The sequence below is a fragment of the Ascidiella aspersa genome, chromosome 3 (assembly GCF_963924565.1).
Source record: "Ascidiella aspersa chromosome 3, kaAscAspe10.2, whole genome shotgun sequence".
Lineage (NCBI taxonomy): Eukaryota > Metazoa > Chordata > Ascidiacea > Phlebobranchia > Ascidiidae > Ascidiella > Ascidiella aspersa.
The window spans coordinates 15,635,019-15,653,875 of record NC_139449.1 but is presented as its reverse complement, the minus strand read 5'-3'; the positions used below and the strand labels follow the sequence as shown (position 1 = coordinate 15,653,875).

Genomic DNA, 18,857 nt, shown 5'->3' with positions numbered 1-18,857 from the left:
TAAAATAAAATTAAATGTACTTCTTGTAAAACTTAGTGTTCAGTGTTTCGTTCTTTTGTAGGCATGTGCAAAGTTTGAAAAACATCAAAATTTAACCCCGGTAAGTATTGTATTAAAGAAACAGTTGCAACAAAAACTGCATGAAATGCAAAGTTAGTTAGTGGGCTAAATATAGTTAGTCGCAAACAATATATATGGCAAAAAGCGAGAGATATTTAATATGGTTACGGACCGCCTAATTTTAAAGTGTAGCCTATATATAAATATATTAAAAAATGCAAGGTATTCTTATATAGAAAAACAGGACAAACAATAACCTGTGGAACTTGGTCAAACAAATTTAGGCTACAACAATAGAGTTAATGTATGATTTTCCATTATGGCTGTAGTATAACCAACACTATATTCATATATCAGACATCCATGCGGCAGTGACATGTCAAAATTGGTGTTTTAACAACTGAGTTAAACAATGAAATGCAAGAGAGGTGCGCACAAAGTCGGACATAAACAATATGTTTTTATAAAACAATGTTTAAAGGCATATGCAGCATAGTAAGAACTTCATCATAATGCGAGGACGTAAACACGAGGAATGTCTTGTAATATATCAATGTGTAGTATAGCGCATAAAGCAAAGCAACAACCAAGTGAGACAAGTTTTCCTTAAAACAAATTTAAAAATAACCACTTGATTGGAAACCAATATAACGAAACATTCGCAGCACGACCATACACCATTGGATGCAGGTCATTTAAGTTAATAGTGCAGCGCTTACTTTTTAACAAAGAACTTATTTTGGCACCGGAGAATATTTTATGTTGTCATCGGAAGAATGTGGTGTAATATATCTACAACAAGAGGCCATCTATTTCTGCTACTACTTCATCAGCATCCAGCTCTTCCCGTATTGTACTGAGTTTGTCAATAGAAGGATTTGTTTCCGGCAGACGATCGGCATCTTTTTCCAAAAGGTGCTGATCGTCGGGAGTTTCACCTCCGGAATAGTTGTAGGGTGGTTGATAATTGGATTGCTGTTGTTGCATTTGTCTTTCAAGTCTTTGTTTGTAATCTCCCGGCTCAGAATCGGCCGGGCTTAGCAGGAGGTTTGTGGCAGCAAACTCATCATCGTAACCACTTTCACTGACATAGCCGGTATAACCTTGCTGCTCGCCGTAGAGAGGATGTTGCTCGTGAGGTGCAACGTACTGTTGAGAATAATCTGGCTGTTGATAAGAAGAAACCTGGTAGTTTTGTTGAGAATAATTGTGGGAATAGTCGGAGTGCTGTATATTACTGCTACTACTTCCTGAGAGGTTGCTATGCGTTTCGTCGACTTGTTGACCTCCATCTACACCGGTGCCTTGTAGATTGATGTAAGCCTTGCCACGCGACGCTGCTCCATAGGGAACAGGTGTGGCAGCATTGATAATAACCGGGGATTTCACTCTGGAAGCCTGCGATTGTCCTTGCGAGTAGCCTCCGTATTGTCGGTAGCTGTTTATCGAAGGCTGGCGACTGACGCTTGATGATGCTACTTGCGACAGAGCCGGACTCCCGCCGTCAGAAGGAGCGGAATCGTCCCTAAACGTGCTAAAATTCGATCTTGCCGGAATGCTGCCTTCAAATTTACTACCTGGATCGTAGTAGTAGGGAGTATTCGAAGGTGCGTTGGTGTACCTATAATATTTGTTTGGTTTATAACACATAGTCTTCACAGAGATTTTTCATTATATCATAAATAAAAAACATCAAGGGATACATTTTATTATAAAAAAAAACATTCACACTGTGGCAATTTCCAAATATTTACCATTATATCATATTTCAAGGACTGCAAAATTCTTGGGTTTTTTATTTTTCTAATTTGCGGCCCACATTAAGGAATGTAGAGAATCTTTAAACACAACCAATGGTAGTTTATATATTAGTATCATTGCCTGAGCACGAGATACACATAAACTAAACAACGAAATAAAACACAAGTTAAAAATGGTATACGTCCAAGTACACAATTAACTCACCGACTCGGAGGTGGCATAGTGCCGTGCCTAGCAAATACCATTAGTGTCGCTAACCTTTGTCTCCAGGAAAGCAAAACAAAAAGCGAACTTATAAATGAACAAACCAATCAGATTGACAACGTTGGTGCATTTATGTCATTGCTTACCTCATGTGTTGGAACTCCGGAGTTTCATTGCGCTGGTACAACGTGGGACTTAAAGCCCGGTTTGATTTTCCCATCGAACCAGTGTCGTAAACTGAATTTAAAGAACAACAAATTAAATTCAAAAAGCAATCTAATTACCAGTGTTGTAATGACTTAAGTCATTGCACTGAAGCCACTGTACTTAAGTAACAAGACTTTTTTTAGTATTTTGGGCAAAGTGAATTGACTAAAGTCTTTGGGCAAGCAACTTAACTTGGACTAAAGTCATTGGATTAATGTCTTGCTTTGACATAAATTTTCACAATTTTCTTGCTACATGTGGCGTTTTGGTTAATTTTCAGTTGAGTAATGCCACTTAATTGTACGAGTTTGTCAATTTTAAGAGTTTACCGTTTTATTTTTATGTCAATATTTGGCTTGGGGTTGACTTGCTTTAATGATGACTTGGACTACGGCCTGTGTTCCCTCTAATGTGCACAACTGCGCAGCCACACCAGACAGTTGGCGCAGCAAAATTTTCCTTTTGTGCACTTACATTATTCTCGATTTAAAACTAAAAAATTTTTACATTTTTTGCCACAACAATTTTGAGCACTTCGCTGTGTATGTTTTTCAGAAATTGTATTGTCTACACAGGTAAACCAAGCAAAAAGGAAAAAATTAGTTTAGAAGAGACAATAAATCGGGATGATAAAAACCGGAATGCATTTTTAGGGGAATGTTTTTACCACAGCTGTATTTTATCGAACATGAACAGAGAAAAATGGCCCTATTCAAGTTACAATTTTTAGCAAATTAAATTAGATAAACGATAAAAATAAGGCGGCTTACAGAAGGAGTATAATTACACATTTTTTGTGCCCATAGGCTAGCGCAGAGTGGACTCACAGATCTCCACAAATGCAATATATGTCAAGTATATCAAGATAAAGTTTTTTCGCGCTTTGCGCCAATCTATATTACCTCTTCACAATATTGTCAGTGTGTTGTATTGTAAGTGACACTTCTCCATCTCGAAACTTAACAGGATAAACGCATTGTTTTTTCGCGAGTAGCTAATGTTTTACGTGATTTCTGTGCAGATACAGCTGTGGGGTCAGTGGCCTTTCAAATTATTTTGATAAATGCAAATGAGCGAGTAGTACACGAATCTGGATTGTGTGGTATAAATATACAGCGAAATTAAACGTTTGTCAACTTAACTCAATTAATCGGATATTTTTTGCGACCGCCCTGTTGTCATATTCTTTAATGTATTCAAACTTGACTGCACTTCCGAGATCAACAAGTTTCTTGGAATATTTGTTTTCATAACGTCACGCTTTTTTTTATGTCTTTTTTAAAATTTTCACAAAATTATGGATCAGCCCGGGCCCCCCGCTCACAGCCTTAATATAATTTTGCTCAAAATAATTGCTCAGTAGAAAAAAAAATAGAGGGAACACAGACCAGGACTTGACTTAGGCAACTGATAACTTGATTTGAAGTTAATTATTGTATAACGGACTTAATTGGGAATTAAGTCATTCCAAAGTGTCTTGTTTGTAACACTGGTAATAAGCCTACAGTAGCGGATTTCAAGTTTTACATTGCCTATTGGGTATTATTGAACGAAGCTAACACCTTGCTAGTTTCAACGTAGTTAGACAGACACATTTTGGTATTAAAGACGCTTACTGTAAATATAACGCTGGTAAAAATAATGAACGAACCATCGTTTCCTTTGAACGAGGTCATCCTAGAAGGAGGCCGCTGTAGGGTATCAGGCATCCAACAATTATCTCCATGGCCCATAACACTGCAGTCCTGTGTGCATTTTGAAAATCCTACAGGTGGTTGCTGCTGGTATGGAAGGTGTGGATGGAAAGCTATATCATCGCCCGCGGCTCCCGCTGCAGAAAGAGAACAGCATCAGACATCACACCATAATTTTAGTTTAAACTAGCCTACAAATTTGTTAAGTGTCTCTTAAGCTCTTGACTGTTGACTCTAGATCTAAAGCATTTAGCTTCCACCTTTCGTGCCACCCGGGATTTGCTGTGTTTGTTTTGTGCCTGGTGGAGAAATAAACAGTAGAAATGAACTATTGAGTAATGTGCCTTGATAAAGTTCATTAAGGTATTTTAATTTTTCTTTAAATTGAAAAAGTCATCTGGTAAAATTTGAATAAATGACAAGGAATCCAACTTATATATCAGTTTAATCATGACAATATGAACATGTGCGAATAAGGTTGGGGTTCATACATGGATTTTCGATTGAAGCCCATCACAATGGTTATAAAAGTACAACACTGTAACAGTCACAAAAGTGTAAACCGCCATGTTAATTGCGATTAGGTCACGGCGAAAATCTTTTTTTGACCTATCAATTGCCTAAGGCAAAAATATATGAATGTAGTTTGACGAAGACGCGACTAATTCGATCGGCCCGAAAATTACTGTTCAGTGCCGGTCATGGTTCAGTTTAACAGTGGTTTAACGGCGACTCAAAAAAATGAACTGGTAGAATCTCGCGACCAAAGCCTCTTTTGATATATTAAAATATATTTGGTGAAGTATTTTATTACATCACTCAACTGTGATATGTTGTAAAATCACAATAACGAAAATGGTAAAACTGAGTTTTAAACGAATAACTATTATAGAACAAATACAAAGCGAAAAGTAAAATGATAAAACAATTAAACATGATAACACAGCGCACAAAACCTGCCCAGTGTAATTTCAACTTAGTGCAATAAAATTAGCTTTTTTACTTATTGTTTGCAGGCTTCATGACCCCATGTAATTGTTGTGGTAAACAAACAAATACTGTGGAAGCGAGCTAAAAGTGACCCTTGGATGATTTTTGCCTATATGACAAACCGACAACACTATTCGGTGTGTAATCAATCCATATCAACATTCTCTTCTAGTAGGCTTGCCAGGCCACGTAGATTTTTCTAAAACCTCGAAACGTCGGTCAAGCGAAACGTCTCAGCAGTTTCAACTGGTTTTCTGTGAGGTTTGCCCCATTATTTGCTCTCTGCCAACCAGCGTTTTATTCAACGTTCACAAGTCAACACTTGAGTTTCATGAGCACAAACGTTCAATAATACGTAATATCTAGTTGGTCCCCTGTGAAATATAATGGTTTACGCGACTGCACAGTGATTGTTTTGTGTTTTAGCTGAAGGGAATATGTAAAACTCTGTTATTTTAAAACACACTGTTTTATTAAATAGTTTAAAGGTTAACGCATCGGAAAGCTATAATAAAATAAACTTTAATCAAACGGAGATCTGTCAATTATCAACAAAGTATCGACCGTGACTTTGAACGAAACTATGCCTTTTTTAAATTACGAACGCTCTCATAGCTATCCAAACCTGCGTAGGTGGGTTTCAACCTTTATAAATTTGGCAAAAGTGTCAATTTAATGCAGTACTGGCACTGCAGTCTTTCGAATATCGATTTTGGTTTGCCTAATCTCTCTAAGATAAGTAAATTTTTAATAAATATAGAATTAAAAACACTGTGCTAAAACTGAAAAACACTGTGCTAAATATGTCAAAGAAATTGCTAAAAATGACCTTAATATAAACTTTAAATGTGCGATTAGTGTCGTAAAATTACTTAAATTGATTTTTTAATTGAATAACTTTTTTTAACAAAATGGCGAAATAATTTTGGTAGTTAATGAAATCTTAACACTCTTTGTCTCATTCAGTCGCTAAATATTTTATTTGCCAAATGATTATCATAATACAATGGTTGGCATGTTGTTTTTGGTTAGTTTATTGAAAAAAAAATTCTTAGGTCAATGTTTTAAAAATTACTTAGTTTTGGTGATGCAGCTTTAATTAGGATAGTTTTTTTGTATTAAATTCGCAAATCAACACACCAATATATATTCCATAAATGAGGTTAATTTCTAGACTAGGGTTTCATTGGGGATGGATAATTATCCAAGCAGAAGTATACCATAAGTCCATGAACAAAGAAAACCCTTTAATTCTGCACATACAGTAGTTTACATTCGCACAACATCTTTTGGTGATCAAGCATTTATTTGGATTTGTTCGGATCCGACGATAGAATATTACAACTGAGGATGATTGCATGAGCTTTTCACAAATTTTGCTATTAGTTTGAGCTGGCATGGCCTGGTGCCTAACCTTGTACACAACTTAGATCTCAATAAAAAGGTACTATACCGTCCTGACTATACATATCTCAAAGGTCATCCAAACACCCCAAAACCATTAAAATTTGGTAGGTCATGCACTTGCAAATCGCAAAGTAATAAACTATATTTTGCACTTACTTAACTATGTGTAATAATATGAAAAGCATAGGATAGCTTATAAACACAATTACCAATAAGTGTGGTTCAGGTCCACCAAAATTACTATTCAAAAATTTACATAGTAGAGCTCGCACCACCAAAATTTTATTGGCGCCCATATGTTTTTAATTTACCTTTTCTAGTCGGTCAAAGGCTGGTCACTGGCAGATTGCGGCTCTATAAACGTTCTGTCAAATCACCCACATTAAAGAAAATTTTGTTTTAAAGGAAAATGCAAACTCATTTTTCTATTTATTCTTTTTTTAAATATGGAGGCAACAAGTTGTCCATGAATGCTTTTCTGCAAAGAAGAAGAATTCGCGAAGAACACACCAAAAATCGGGCGGGTAAACGAGCCTCACAGAAACCTGAAAGGCCTATTAACGGACTGATACCAAAATTAACAATATTCGGAATTTCTTTTGCAAACAATTGTGTGAGGAAATATGTTAAAAATCTCGAATTCAGAAAAAAAATATATGGTTATAATGTACGATTTGACATAGGTTTCGCTTGGTTCCTAAAAAAAACAAAAAAAAACATGTTGCTTTGGATGCATTAAACATTTTATTGTCCTACCTGTGTAGTCTGGGGAAATACTTCCTTGTTGGGGCAAGCAAACGTGGGTGGGTTGGTACTGCTGTTGGTGATAACTTGGTTGTTGTTGTTGCCGTTGAAACGACGTTTGTCGAAAATTACTAGGACCGCCATATGCGTCGTTTGGAACGCTATCGCCGGTGCCACTGTCTCTAGCGCTGTTTTGTGAGCCAACACTACCGTCGTATTGTTCTACACGCATCATCAACTCATTCTTTTCCTGTAAACGTCAGAAGTTAACATTTTTAGGCGACACCCATCTTTCTTAAATTATATTATCCCTAAGGAAACTATCCGGAAACTATCCGGCCCTTTCTCAATCAATTTACAGTAGTAACTAACAAAAATATGCGGATGGTTAAAAGCAGAGGTGAAAGTAGAATACATTTTTTACCCAAACCTACGCAAATTTTTAGAGATGTCGTCACAAATTTACGACATAACAGGATGAATATACAAAGTAACCTTCGAAAACCAAAGGTTATTGTTCGACGTAGTGCAAAACGATGCAACTGAAATCTTATTTTGAATAAATTCAAGGAGATGGCGGAATGACCTGGTTAAAAGAACATATTTTACCGGTACGGCGTTACTACAACAATCATTTTACAGGAAAGCTGTTCCAGGCCGTTCCAGGGTATTTTACCACTGGTTAAAGGTAACAAACGAGTTCTTCGTCCAAACGTTTAAAATAGCTCTTTTAGACTTTTTCAATAACCAATTTTTAATTAAAATGCAAACATCAGACACTTCTGAAAAGTTTTAATACATAAAGGTAACACAAACAGTGTTGAAACTAGCCAGGTAGGCTTTGGCACGGTTTTAATTTCAGGCATACAAGCAGCAAATTAGGTTATCGTACCTAATTCCAGCCCTTTAATGCCATTCGCTTTGTTTAGTTAAACAAAGTTACAAATAGACTTTTGAGTACGTTAAATAAGATTTTACTAGTTATTCATCTTACTAATCGCGCACGGAATTTGTTACAGTTGTTTAAAACTGTTTCACGTCAACTGTAAATAGAATACATTACGCGAGTGCCGTCAGGCAAGACGCTGACGGCAAAAATGAAGATAGGTATCGATTGACTGCAAGCAGCTTTGTTTGTTGCAATATCACATCATTTTGCGCAATATCGAATCTTTTTAAGATTTAGGGAGTGAACCGAAGTTGCCTAGCTGTTACTAAATCACCATCGAACTTTTATTTCTCTGCAAAATTGCGCAATAGAGGTACAAGCGGCACCAAGCAGTATGCATAACTTGATTGTCATTAATATTATACGTAAACATAGTACTAACTGATTATAGAGCAAATATTATTTTAATTTGGCGAAAATATTCAATTTTTTTAGTATTTTACACGTTAGGTCGAAATTTGTCTAAATTATTTCATGTTAAGATCGTTTACAAATTACACCTAGGTTGTATGGTAAAGGATGTCTTGATGATAATGTAGACATGTAAAGGAAAGACAAACGCTGGCCGGGCATAAAATTTGTGTTAACGGTTAACTAAGCAAAAGTAATTATTAAACTATAATTATAGTGAGCGTATAAAAAAATATCGTACAGTTCAAAATTTTATCAAAAACTTATTTTTCAATTATATCTAACATCTGTAATATATCTTCATTAAAACAAAATACGCGAATATGCAGGATCAACACCACGCAAGCCTGGTTTATTGTGTTAGGTTGAGCTTCGACTTTGTTTTTACATGAAATAGTTGTTTATCTCAAAGTTGAACAAATGTTTTAAACAGTATTTGCTATGTCTTGATTTGATTAGCAATTATCCAGTTTCTAATTCGTTAATATACTTAGTGTGTCTGTACTAATCTATGACGTTTTTATATTGTATTTCAACTAAACTATTTACTCAGCTTTTTTGTAAAATACCCCGTGTTTTGCATTTTTCTAAAAAAACACTTTTTGAACTACCAAAATTATTAACGAAGCATTTCCAAAATTTCGCTTTAGTATTTTCTGTGGACTTAAAATAGGCACAAATCTTAAAAATAGGCACGGCATAGTAACCCTGCTTACAGCAGAGCCGAACAAACAACGAATTTGCCTTCCAACAGTCGTCGACAAACACCACAAAAGCTCCAACAAGTTACTGACGACGCCAAGACAATAACGCAGTCATTAATACAAAATGAGTTGTTTAAATCAATGTATTCCTAATACTTCACAATTTTGTAAAAAAATTATTTTTAGGTCAAAAGTTTACAAAATTTTAACTTTATTGACAATTTTGTTTAATTTTTTAAATCAAAAATAAAACGCCCTTTTGATTACTGATAATAAGCAAAAAAATTCGCTTTAAATCAATATAAGGATTTTGGGTAAAGCATAACGCATATTTAGCCAAAGAAACAGCGAGTGAGAAGAAGCGAAAAACTTCATGTCAATACTGCTGGGCGGCGTGACTTACGACAATATATCGCTTGAGAAAAATAGTGTGATGTTCCAAATAAAAAAATCTCATGGTTAAGTATTTCGTTTGAAGCAAAGACCTTCAATGTCTTTTAGAATTGACTGTGTAAAAACAGAACATTTCTTGTTGTCTGCTTCTGCTTGCATTTTTTGTAATGATTTGTGTTTTCAGCCAGTCGATTGTTAAATTCAGTAACTTCTCTAGAATAGTTTGGCAGTAAACCAAAAGATTCTTTCTTAGCGAAACTCAAAGATATAAAATTCCTTATTTGTTGTCAAAATAATCGGACGGACATACAACAGACAGCACAAGTTAATCGCTCGAGGCTATTGAAATGTGACATACTAAAACGAAAGATTGTCGTACAACCAACTTTAAAATAAAGAAATATGCCTACAGCGAGGCACTAAAAACGTGAACAGACAAGAGCATTTGTTACTAACGGATTTGCAACAATGAATGACAACTGGTGTACTGAGCGTTGTTGTTGATGGGGTCAAACTGCAGCGGATGTGACAGGGAGGGCCTTACATGTGACTGGGTTGTATTGAAAGGCAACGATGCGTTACAGAGTGAATCACCCAACTGTGATTTTTTCTCCCTCTTGTTAAGGCACGAGCCGAAATCTATGATCTAAGGAAACCCCAAAATTAACGCATCGCGAGTTAAGTTATTTACACCTTATTTTACCGTTGTAAAAATTCTCTTTCTCAATTACGATTCAACAGAGAATTAAAATATGTGTTTAAACTCACGCCAAGGTTAAAATCAAATCGATTTAGAATTCAACATCAGATGTTGAAAATGAATAAAGAGATATTGGAAACGTTCTAAATAACACATATCCGTTCCGGATGGGCTTTGATATTATTCTTACTACGATTTGGAGAATTATTTGCGCTTTTAAATAACAAGTTATTAACCCGACAAACGAGAAGCAAAAAAATTACAACAACTCAATAACGTAGACAGAATAAGATGCAAACATTTGCCATTAGTATTTAAACCAACACTAACAACGATATTAAATGTTAGTACCATGTTTCGTGCTCCAAAACAAATAACTTTTCTATATGGAACTGTGTCAATCACCGTTAGCAAAGAGAGCTATTCATGGACTCGCTACCCATTTAAAGCGGCAGTCTCATTGACCTACTTTAGCAAATGAAAATGTAGTAATGTTAAATGTATCCCTAGACTGCAAACGTTGATTTCTTTAGATAGAATAACTTCCAGTTATGTTCTAAATATTCAATTATTAACCATATACAAATGCCTTTTCCATTTCATAATCGGAAAACAATATTGGGTAATATCGCGACAACAATACTTTTTAAATTGAGTACGTTATGGCGGATGCATGTGAATAATTTACAAGGTCAATTATATGTGTCATCCACGGTCGTAGAGGAATGGAGTGTAAATAGTATATATCACTGGATCTCGCGAAATGCCACAATATTAAACATAACTTCATCAGAATGAAAATACGTGCAGAGCATTGTAGGTAGTTGGCTGAAAATTTTTTTAAGTCAAAATGTTTGTGTTAGCCTATTTCCTACACAGCTTAACTACAAAATTTAGGTAAAACAGAGCTTAAATGTGGAATGATTAATAATTTAACTGGAGTGTGGGCGACTTTGCGTTGAGAGCTAGAGTTTATTTGGTTAATCAATGTGCTAATGTATCTCCTAACAAAGAGCAGTAAAGCGGGTTGTAAGAAAATTTACGCTTTTGAGCGTCATTAACAATGGTTGCACAAAAGATGCTAAAAATTGTCTGCATTTTTGGTTTGTTAGTTATTAATTACATACCAAGCTAGGTTTGGACAAATATATTTCGTTTTAAAGTAACATAAAGCAACACTACATTGTTGTGTCAATTATATTACCCTGTTCACGTATTTTAGTTTTCTTGCCACCATATTCATCAATTTGGACGAAATCCATTAGGGCTGGTGCGCGTTAGGCTATGTGTCATATATTTCCTTCATCACCCCAGCCAGTATTTTAATAAGTTTTAGGGGGCTCAAACGGTCTCTTAAATTTCCCAAAATGTTAGTTAAAACATAGCCTACTTTCTGTAAAAGAATTAGCAGTTGCCATACTTAAAATAGTTGGGATCTCTTAAAGTTTCTTAGCGGTGACCAAAGCAAAAACAAAACAAAAAACGGTGAATTAAATCATGTAATCACACTAACACTGTGTGCGGTGCGTTCAACTGAACGTTTGGTACATAAACACAGAAAGATGACTCCGTCCATTTCAATGAGAAAAGGAACTAGACTTGTACATTTCTCATGTACGGTATGTACTTTTTTTCCTGGTCTTGGCAAACCCTTAGAAAGGCAATTAAAAAAACAATTTGGCAACACTTAAAAACAAACAAACTATGAGGTAACCCTCAAAAATTTATTTCGTAAAGAGTTTAAGATTAATGAAAAAACGTCAATACAAAAAAAAATATCGTTAGAGCAAAAAAAGCAAAAAAACAAAAAGTCAGTACTAAGCCAGAAAGGAAACTTTACTAGGCAATATTAAACGATCAAGTAAAATGTAATTCACGTCCGTGACACAACAACGCGCAACCCCGCGACGTAATAATACGGATTAGGGTCAACCAGGCAATGACAAATCTTTCGGCGTTTACACAACGAGCTGTAATCCACAGTGTGAGTTGGCTGGAAACATTGATTTTTAACGACAGCAGAAAGACGAAGGACACGCACTGCTTGGATTAGGAAGCCGATCAAACAAAACACACCATGTCAAATATTGGTGTATCCCTGACCTTAAATGTTGTACTGGCGCTCAGTTGGTGACTTATACAGTCAATACAAAGCAAACACAAGGCAATGTAGAAACTAATAAAATGATGAAAAAACATTACGATTCCGCCAGCACGCTGTAGTGCTCTAACACCATCTGATTGTATTGTGAGCTAACAAGTCGATGTGAGTTGATCCCACGCCAAACCAATAGTTTGTACATCACACTATGGTGCCAAAAACTGGCGAATCGTCGTACATGTAGTTGAACGACATATGACGAGTCATGTGTGGAGTTGACGCACCATATTGCCGTATGCTGTTCTCCCGCATGGGTAACATATCCATATATGTGACCATTGAACAATGTCGGGGAAATGCATAATGCTGTTGGGGAGTGGACACCAATGTGTTGGGTGCCTTCCATTCGTTACTAACCTGTGGGATTTGAAGTTGCGACGCAGTCCAATCGGAGTAGTTTGACGAGCGACTGTCCACGGTTCCATTTGGTAAATGAAGGCGGGTTGCTTTCTCGCTGAACGGAGAACCTTAATACAAACAGATTTATGTCTATAAAATGAATTACAGTACATAGAAAAGATTGCAAACAAAATTTCCGGTTCAAATACATTGGTATGGATAAAGCGTTAAAAAACTTATGGTTTTACCTTTGTTTCTGCCTTTTTTGACGACTGGGGAACCGGCAGCATACGAAGCGTCGCTATACAAACCAGCAGCCGCTTGGCAATTGTAAGTCCGTGATTGTTTGTTTCTTCCACAGTGACATTTGTACTTGATGATTAGAACAACCTAAAGAGACATAACATCATATAATAATTAACGAAGTGTAAAAACAGGTTGATTGTGTTTTACTTTTTAAAACAATGCACATAACTTCCAAACAACTCACCACTACTATAAAGATGACTGCGAAAACAGCAACGAACGAAATAATCAAGATGTACAATAACTTTGTAGTTCCAGAAGCAGCAATATCGTTGTTCTTCGGAGTGAAAAAAATTGGATAAAAACTATTGTTCTGACAGTCTTTCATCACATCGGACACGTTCAGAGTTCCAGGAGTTGCATCGGTTATGTAGATGTTAACCTGCACCAAACACCCAAGCATCAGAAAAACAAGTTTTGATCGTTAAAACTTAGTAAATTAACAAACATTTTATAGTGAACAAACTCAACATTTAAAAAAATACATACCCAACCAAAGGAAGTTTTTGGTGTTGGTTTTCCCAGATCGCTTACAGTAATCTTTATCACCTGGCAACCGTGTTTCATGGCACGCAGCTTTGCGGGGTCGGTGTAAACAAGTGTTATATTGCCACTTGGCATATCCATAGCGAAATATCCATATGTGTTTCCTTCGCTGAGCGTGTAGCGTACATGCCCGTTTTCACTTGCGTCCAGATCCTTTGCTATTATCCGCGTCACTACAATTGGTAGTGAATCAGGAACACTTGTTTTGGTCGCGGAAGAGTTGCCAATGCGGATAAGCTGCTTCACAACTGACAGGTTGTCCATTAGCGCAGCAAAATCGGAGTTAGTTCTTTTGCCCTCGGTTACCTTGTTAAGCATGGAAATATAAACAATTGCAAAGTCCTTCGTGACGTTTGGGGAAATAATCTTGGGAGCGTTGTCGTTAACGTCTTCCAGATAAATTTCTACTGTGGCGTCGGCACTATGAGCGATTTTACCATGATCCCACGCCTTTACTGTAAGTATGTAAGGCCGTGATTGCCGTTCTTCGCGGTCTATCTGACTTGCCTCACCATCAAAGTGTATCTGCCCTGAAATTAGATAAACAAACAAAAATGTCACTTTATAGAAAATAAGGATATAACATTTACTGATGTGCCCTAGGAATTCAGACAGCGACATTATACGACATTACATTTAAACAGAATAAATATTAAAAAAATATTTACCTGTGTCTTCTTTTATAGTAAATGGAATTGGTTCAGAAGAATCTTGTGCAAAATTGTAGGTTATCCGAGCATTTGTCGCCTTGTCGATGTCGGCATCGTCGGCTGTCACCTGACCGACATAAGTCCCGCGCTTGCTGTCTTCGCGAATTCGAAAATCATAAACTTGCTGACGAAATATCGGTTTGTTGTCGTTCTCGTCTTGTACATTAATCTGCATACATATACATTGTGTCATTCCGATAAAAAATAAATAACTATTATAAGTTCATTTAAAATATCAAAACGCTATTAGCGAAAATTGATAAACACGGAAGCAATAGTGACTCAATGTTTAACCGTTAAAAGTGTTGTCGAGCTGAGCTTCGGTGTGCCGTGGTCAGTAGCTGTAACGCGGAGAATAAACGGTTCGGTGGAGTTTTCCGCATCAAGATGAACAACCCCAGACTTAAACGTCACCGATCCAGTTTGTGGGTCTACCGCGAATGGGATGTAGTCGTTTTCGTCACCGGGTTCTGACGTGTAGGTGATTTCGGCGTTCAATCCATCGTCGGGATCATGTGCCATTATCTTAGTAAGCTCCTCGCCGTTTTCGATGGTTTCGCTAACAAACACATTGTACTTGCTTTGACCAAATTTTGGAGGGTTGTCATTTACGTCGATCAGTTCCACCAGTATGGTGGTAGAGTTGCGTAGACTTGGCGATCCAGCGTCACTGGCGACAATCTCAATGTTGTGGAAGCGCTTATCCTCACGATCAAGCTGACCTTTGGTCCTAATTAAATACCTACAAAGCAGAATTTGGCACTCTGAGTAATCGAGTAACTAACAAAAAAGAGCTAATTATAATAAAATGTATTTCATAAAATATATTCTCATAATTGATTCTTACCTGTTTTGTTCTTTATCCAAGTCCATCAGCTCGAAACTGGAGGGATCCCTGATTTTGCAAGAAATCTTCCCATTAATACCAGTGTCGCGATCAGTGACCGTTACGAAAGCAATGTATGTGTCGTTAGCAATGTCTTCTTTGATTAAAATAGCTTCGCGTCCCCCGGTGTCTGTTGTAGGATTTTTCTTTTCGATGAAATCCATAAAACTAACATCTATTTGTGGGGCCTCGTCGTTTACATCGACAACCTTAATTGTGACCGTGGTATACGCAGATGCTGGGTTAGGGCCTCTGTCCCTGGCTTCCACAGTTAAATGGTGGATGGTCTTATTTTCGTAATCCAGACCTGTTTTTTTTATGGTAATAGCACCAGTGTTTTCATCAAGGGAAAACACCGCTCTATCGTGCGCGCTCACAACACTGGGAAAACTATATGCAATGTCAGCGTTGGACCCAGCGTCCAAATCAGTAGCGGTGACTTGTATAACAAGCGAACCTGGTGTCTCATCTTCAGGAACTTCTCGCACATAGTTACTTTCCGGAAAGTAAGGTTGATTATCGTTGGAATCCGTAACCGTAATTTTTACAGTTGCTGTACCAGTTAAAGGAGTGGAACCACCGTCGATTGCGTATAGCAAAAGCTCGTACGATGCAATCTGTTCGCGATCGAGCTTTGTAGTAAGATTTAGTTGGGGTATTTTGGTTCCGTCAATATTTTCTAGAACATCCAGATGAAAGCAACCAACGTTGACTCCATCAGAATCTTTTGAACTTGGGGGCGAACTTGATATCTTGTACTGCTGGATGGAGTTTGCACCTAAGTCAGGGTCGACGGCGCTGTCGAGACGAATTACTGATCCAATGGCAGCACTTTCAGATATATCCTTGACTATGAGTTGTGAAGGAAAGGTTGGTTCATTATCGTTTAGGTCTTCCACAACAAACTGAACCTTAACAAGTCGAAAGGGTGGCATAACCACAACCTCGACATCAATGATGCATTTCTGTGGGTTATCTGGACACAAACGCTCTCGGTCAAGCTGGACCGCAGTGGAAAGATCTCCAGTTATTGGATCAACAGAAACCTTCTTGCCACCATTTAAGATCTTAAAGCTTCTTTTAGGAGCATTGGGTGTAGCAATTTCACGCAAATCCACGTCCTGGGGTATGTTTCCCAGATAATGTGCTTTGCCCGTTTCTTCATTGGTTGTATACACATGATCCTGAGCCACCGTAGAGGCCACCAGGCAAACCATTATAATACATATCATCGCCATGTATTTCCTAAAATATAAAAATCAATTTAGTCTTAATAGATACCTAAAAAGTCCACTCCAGACACAATTTAGTAAACCACTCGAAATACTCGGTACTTACGTTTCGCGAAACGTACATTCAAAATAAACGAAAGGGGCCCGTGACAAGTACAAATCTATTGTTACTAATACTTGTTGTCGTTGTATTTGTAGCTTTTAAACATTTATAGCCAATTAGACATGCCAGCGTTGATCGATCAACGTGTGTTGGGTTTTTAATATCTCGGACCTGGAGGCGGTGGCATACAAGGTAATATAGCTTTTATTAAAAAATAATCATAATGTGAGTTATTCGCCATTTCAAGGGTCTCGAAGGAAGGCTATTGATTTTGAGTAGACAGGTATTAATTTTCAAATATATGGGATACGATATAACGGCTGGCCTGAATGAGCTTCCAAAGCTTGCTTTCATAAAGATACAATAGTTATTTTTACAACAAATCATACTGCCGAAACAATTAGTAACTGGCGTTTTAGGAGGACGGGATTCATTATAGCGCAAGAAACATTATATCGACTAATGGTTAATTATTAACAAAAGACTTGTAAGCGTACGTGAGTGAGGCTATTTCACAAACTCGCCTTTTTTGTAGCGAGGGCGGAGCACAAAAACAAGGTGAAACATTATACAGTGGAATAAGATAGTTTATAGGGCGCTGCGAAAACAAATTTAACGTGTAAACGACCTGTTCAACAATACAGCCCTACAAGCTTTTGCCGACACAATTCTGGCAAAGATCAAAGGCATCTTTGTCGTACAATCAAGCCGCTAAATTTTAATTTAATTGATTACCGCAAAACAAGCTTGGAAATCTTGACAAGGTTACATAAACTGGCATAAAAACACGCGTTTAATATAATTGTAGTTTGATTTTGTTCAATTTTAGTAATAAACAACTTGCTTGGTACATAACTAATCTACACTAAACAACCAAGCACAACCTGTAGTACGTATATCTGAACTTTATAAATATTTTAGAATGTCAAACTTTAACTTTAAGCGACCAGTTAAGGTATTGTTAAAACTCGAGGTTGATCTCACCAACTACCTTCCGAAACAAATAGACCATATATAGTTCTCAGAGAAGATTTTTTCGAAACCAAACATCCTGTCCTAGTGTTGTAATATCATCTTTATCAGCATTTGCTAGATAAATATATTCGACATTCAGCTATCGCTGTTTTTTTCTTGAGCAGAATTCCAACCGTCGAACAAAACAATGAGCAACCTACATGGCGAGGCTACGAGCTAGACTGATAAGTGATAACGCTGAACAAACTTGTAAATAAAAAGATGATAGTGAAGTACGACTTGCAACTTACGAACGGATACACCTTCACCAACTGCGTTGTGCTGCACAGTCAAAATGCTGGAGATAAAATTTATTGACAAACGTCAGCAATACTTTTTTACATTCCTTGACTTGACTTCTACTTCGAGTTCGAAGCGTATCAGAATTAATTTTTTTTTATTTAGCTCTAGTTTTCCAACAGGAGAGAAACGAAAAACTCAATAGCCGATTAATCACCGGTTCGTTTAGGACGGTAAGCCAGTTAAGACGCCCCGAGGCAACAACGTAAAACCACTCTGGTATAGCAGCTACTAGTCACTCGAAATGGGCTCTCTGTCGCGTTACGAAGGCAGACGCTGCTGCGAGACAGCGGTACCATTGTTTGCGATGTGGTGCAGGTCGTGGATTTTCTCTTTCACGCCAGTGTATCTTCCTTCTCCCGAAGGATGACAGCGTGCCTTTTCCTTCGCCGCGCCCGGCAACCACTGCGGGATACGAAGGGTGGTTTTTCTTGCATGAGTGATTTCTTATTGGAGTGTGCCTACACCAAGAAGTTTAGACCTTCGCGAATACCAGTTTGCACAGTGACGTTGTTAGCACTTACTCTTTAGGTAAATACTCACTGACTGTTTATTTCGACTTACGCTTTTCTTTTTTCTGAAATCAACTATACAGGCTTAATAAAATAGTAACGTCGACACAATTTAGGTTACAAGAGAATCAGTTTTTAAAAGTTTGTGCAGTAACGGCACGATACATTCTTGACGATACACTTTTCTACTTAAAATGTGTTTATAAGCTTACAATAAAACCGTGCTCGTGAAATCAGCTGACCGTTATGGCGTACTATAATATAGAAGGATTTGTCGGTGTACGTCTAGTTACATTTTGCCACTATATTTATTATTAAGGGATAAGAAAATGGATTGAACGTCGCGAACTCTTTTGAATAACTTCAGCGCTGATGGTGTTTTTAAAGGATTTAGTTTGTTTGTTTATGTTTCACATTAATCGGCTCATTGCATTTTTTAAAAACAAAGGTTTAAGCAGTGATGGGATTCAATCTATAGTTACAACCGGTTCGCTAATCGAGGATCCATTTTTTTCTGGGCGCTT

At 37.1% G+C, this 18,857-nt stretch overlaps 1 protein-coding gene across 1 annotated transcript; it reads right to left on the bottom strand.

The window, feature by feature from the left end:
- Positions 1-96: 96 nt before the first annotated feature.
- LOC146160380 (protocadherin-11 X-linked-like) lies at positions 97-17,986 on the bottom strand. The gene is made up of 11 exons (XM_083384423.1): positions 15,134-17,986; positions 14,581-15,028; positions 14,245-14,455; positions 13,520-14,106; positions 13,215-13,412; positions 12,973-13,114; positions 12,743-12,852; positions 7,080-7,317; positions 3,884-4,063; positions 2,172-2,262; positions 97-1,681 (listed from the first exon to the last, which is right to left on the bottom strand). The coding sequence occupies exons 1-11, from the start codon at positions 16,408-16,410 to the stop codon at positions 853-855; spliced, it is 4,311 nt and encodes a 1,436-aa protein (XP_083240549.1). The 5' UTR covers positions 16,411-17,986; the 3' UTR covers positions 97-852.
- Between the last annotated feature and the right edge of the window lie 871 nt (positions 17,987-18,857).

Excerpts from the sequence above, each read along its gene's own strand:
- LOC146160380 (XM_083384423.1), bottom strand. The coding sequence starts at position 16,410 with ATGGCGATGATATGTATTATAATGGTTTGCCTGGTGGCCTCTACGGTG. Across the intron at positions 15,029-15,133 it reads TTGGATAAAGAACAAAACAG|GTATTTAATTAGGACCAAAG; the intron begins GTAAGAATCAAT and ends TCTGCTTTGTAG. Across the intron at positions 14,107-14,244 it reads TACTATAAAAGAAGACACAG|GGCAGATACACTTTGATGGT; the intron begins GTAAATATTTTT and ends ATCTAATTTCAG.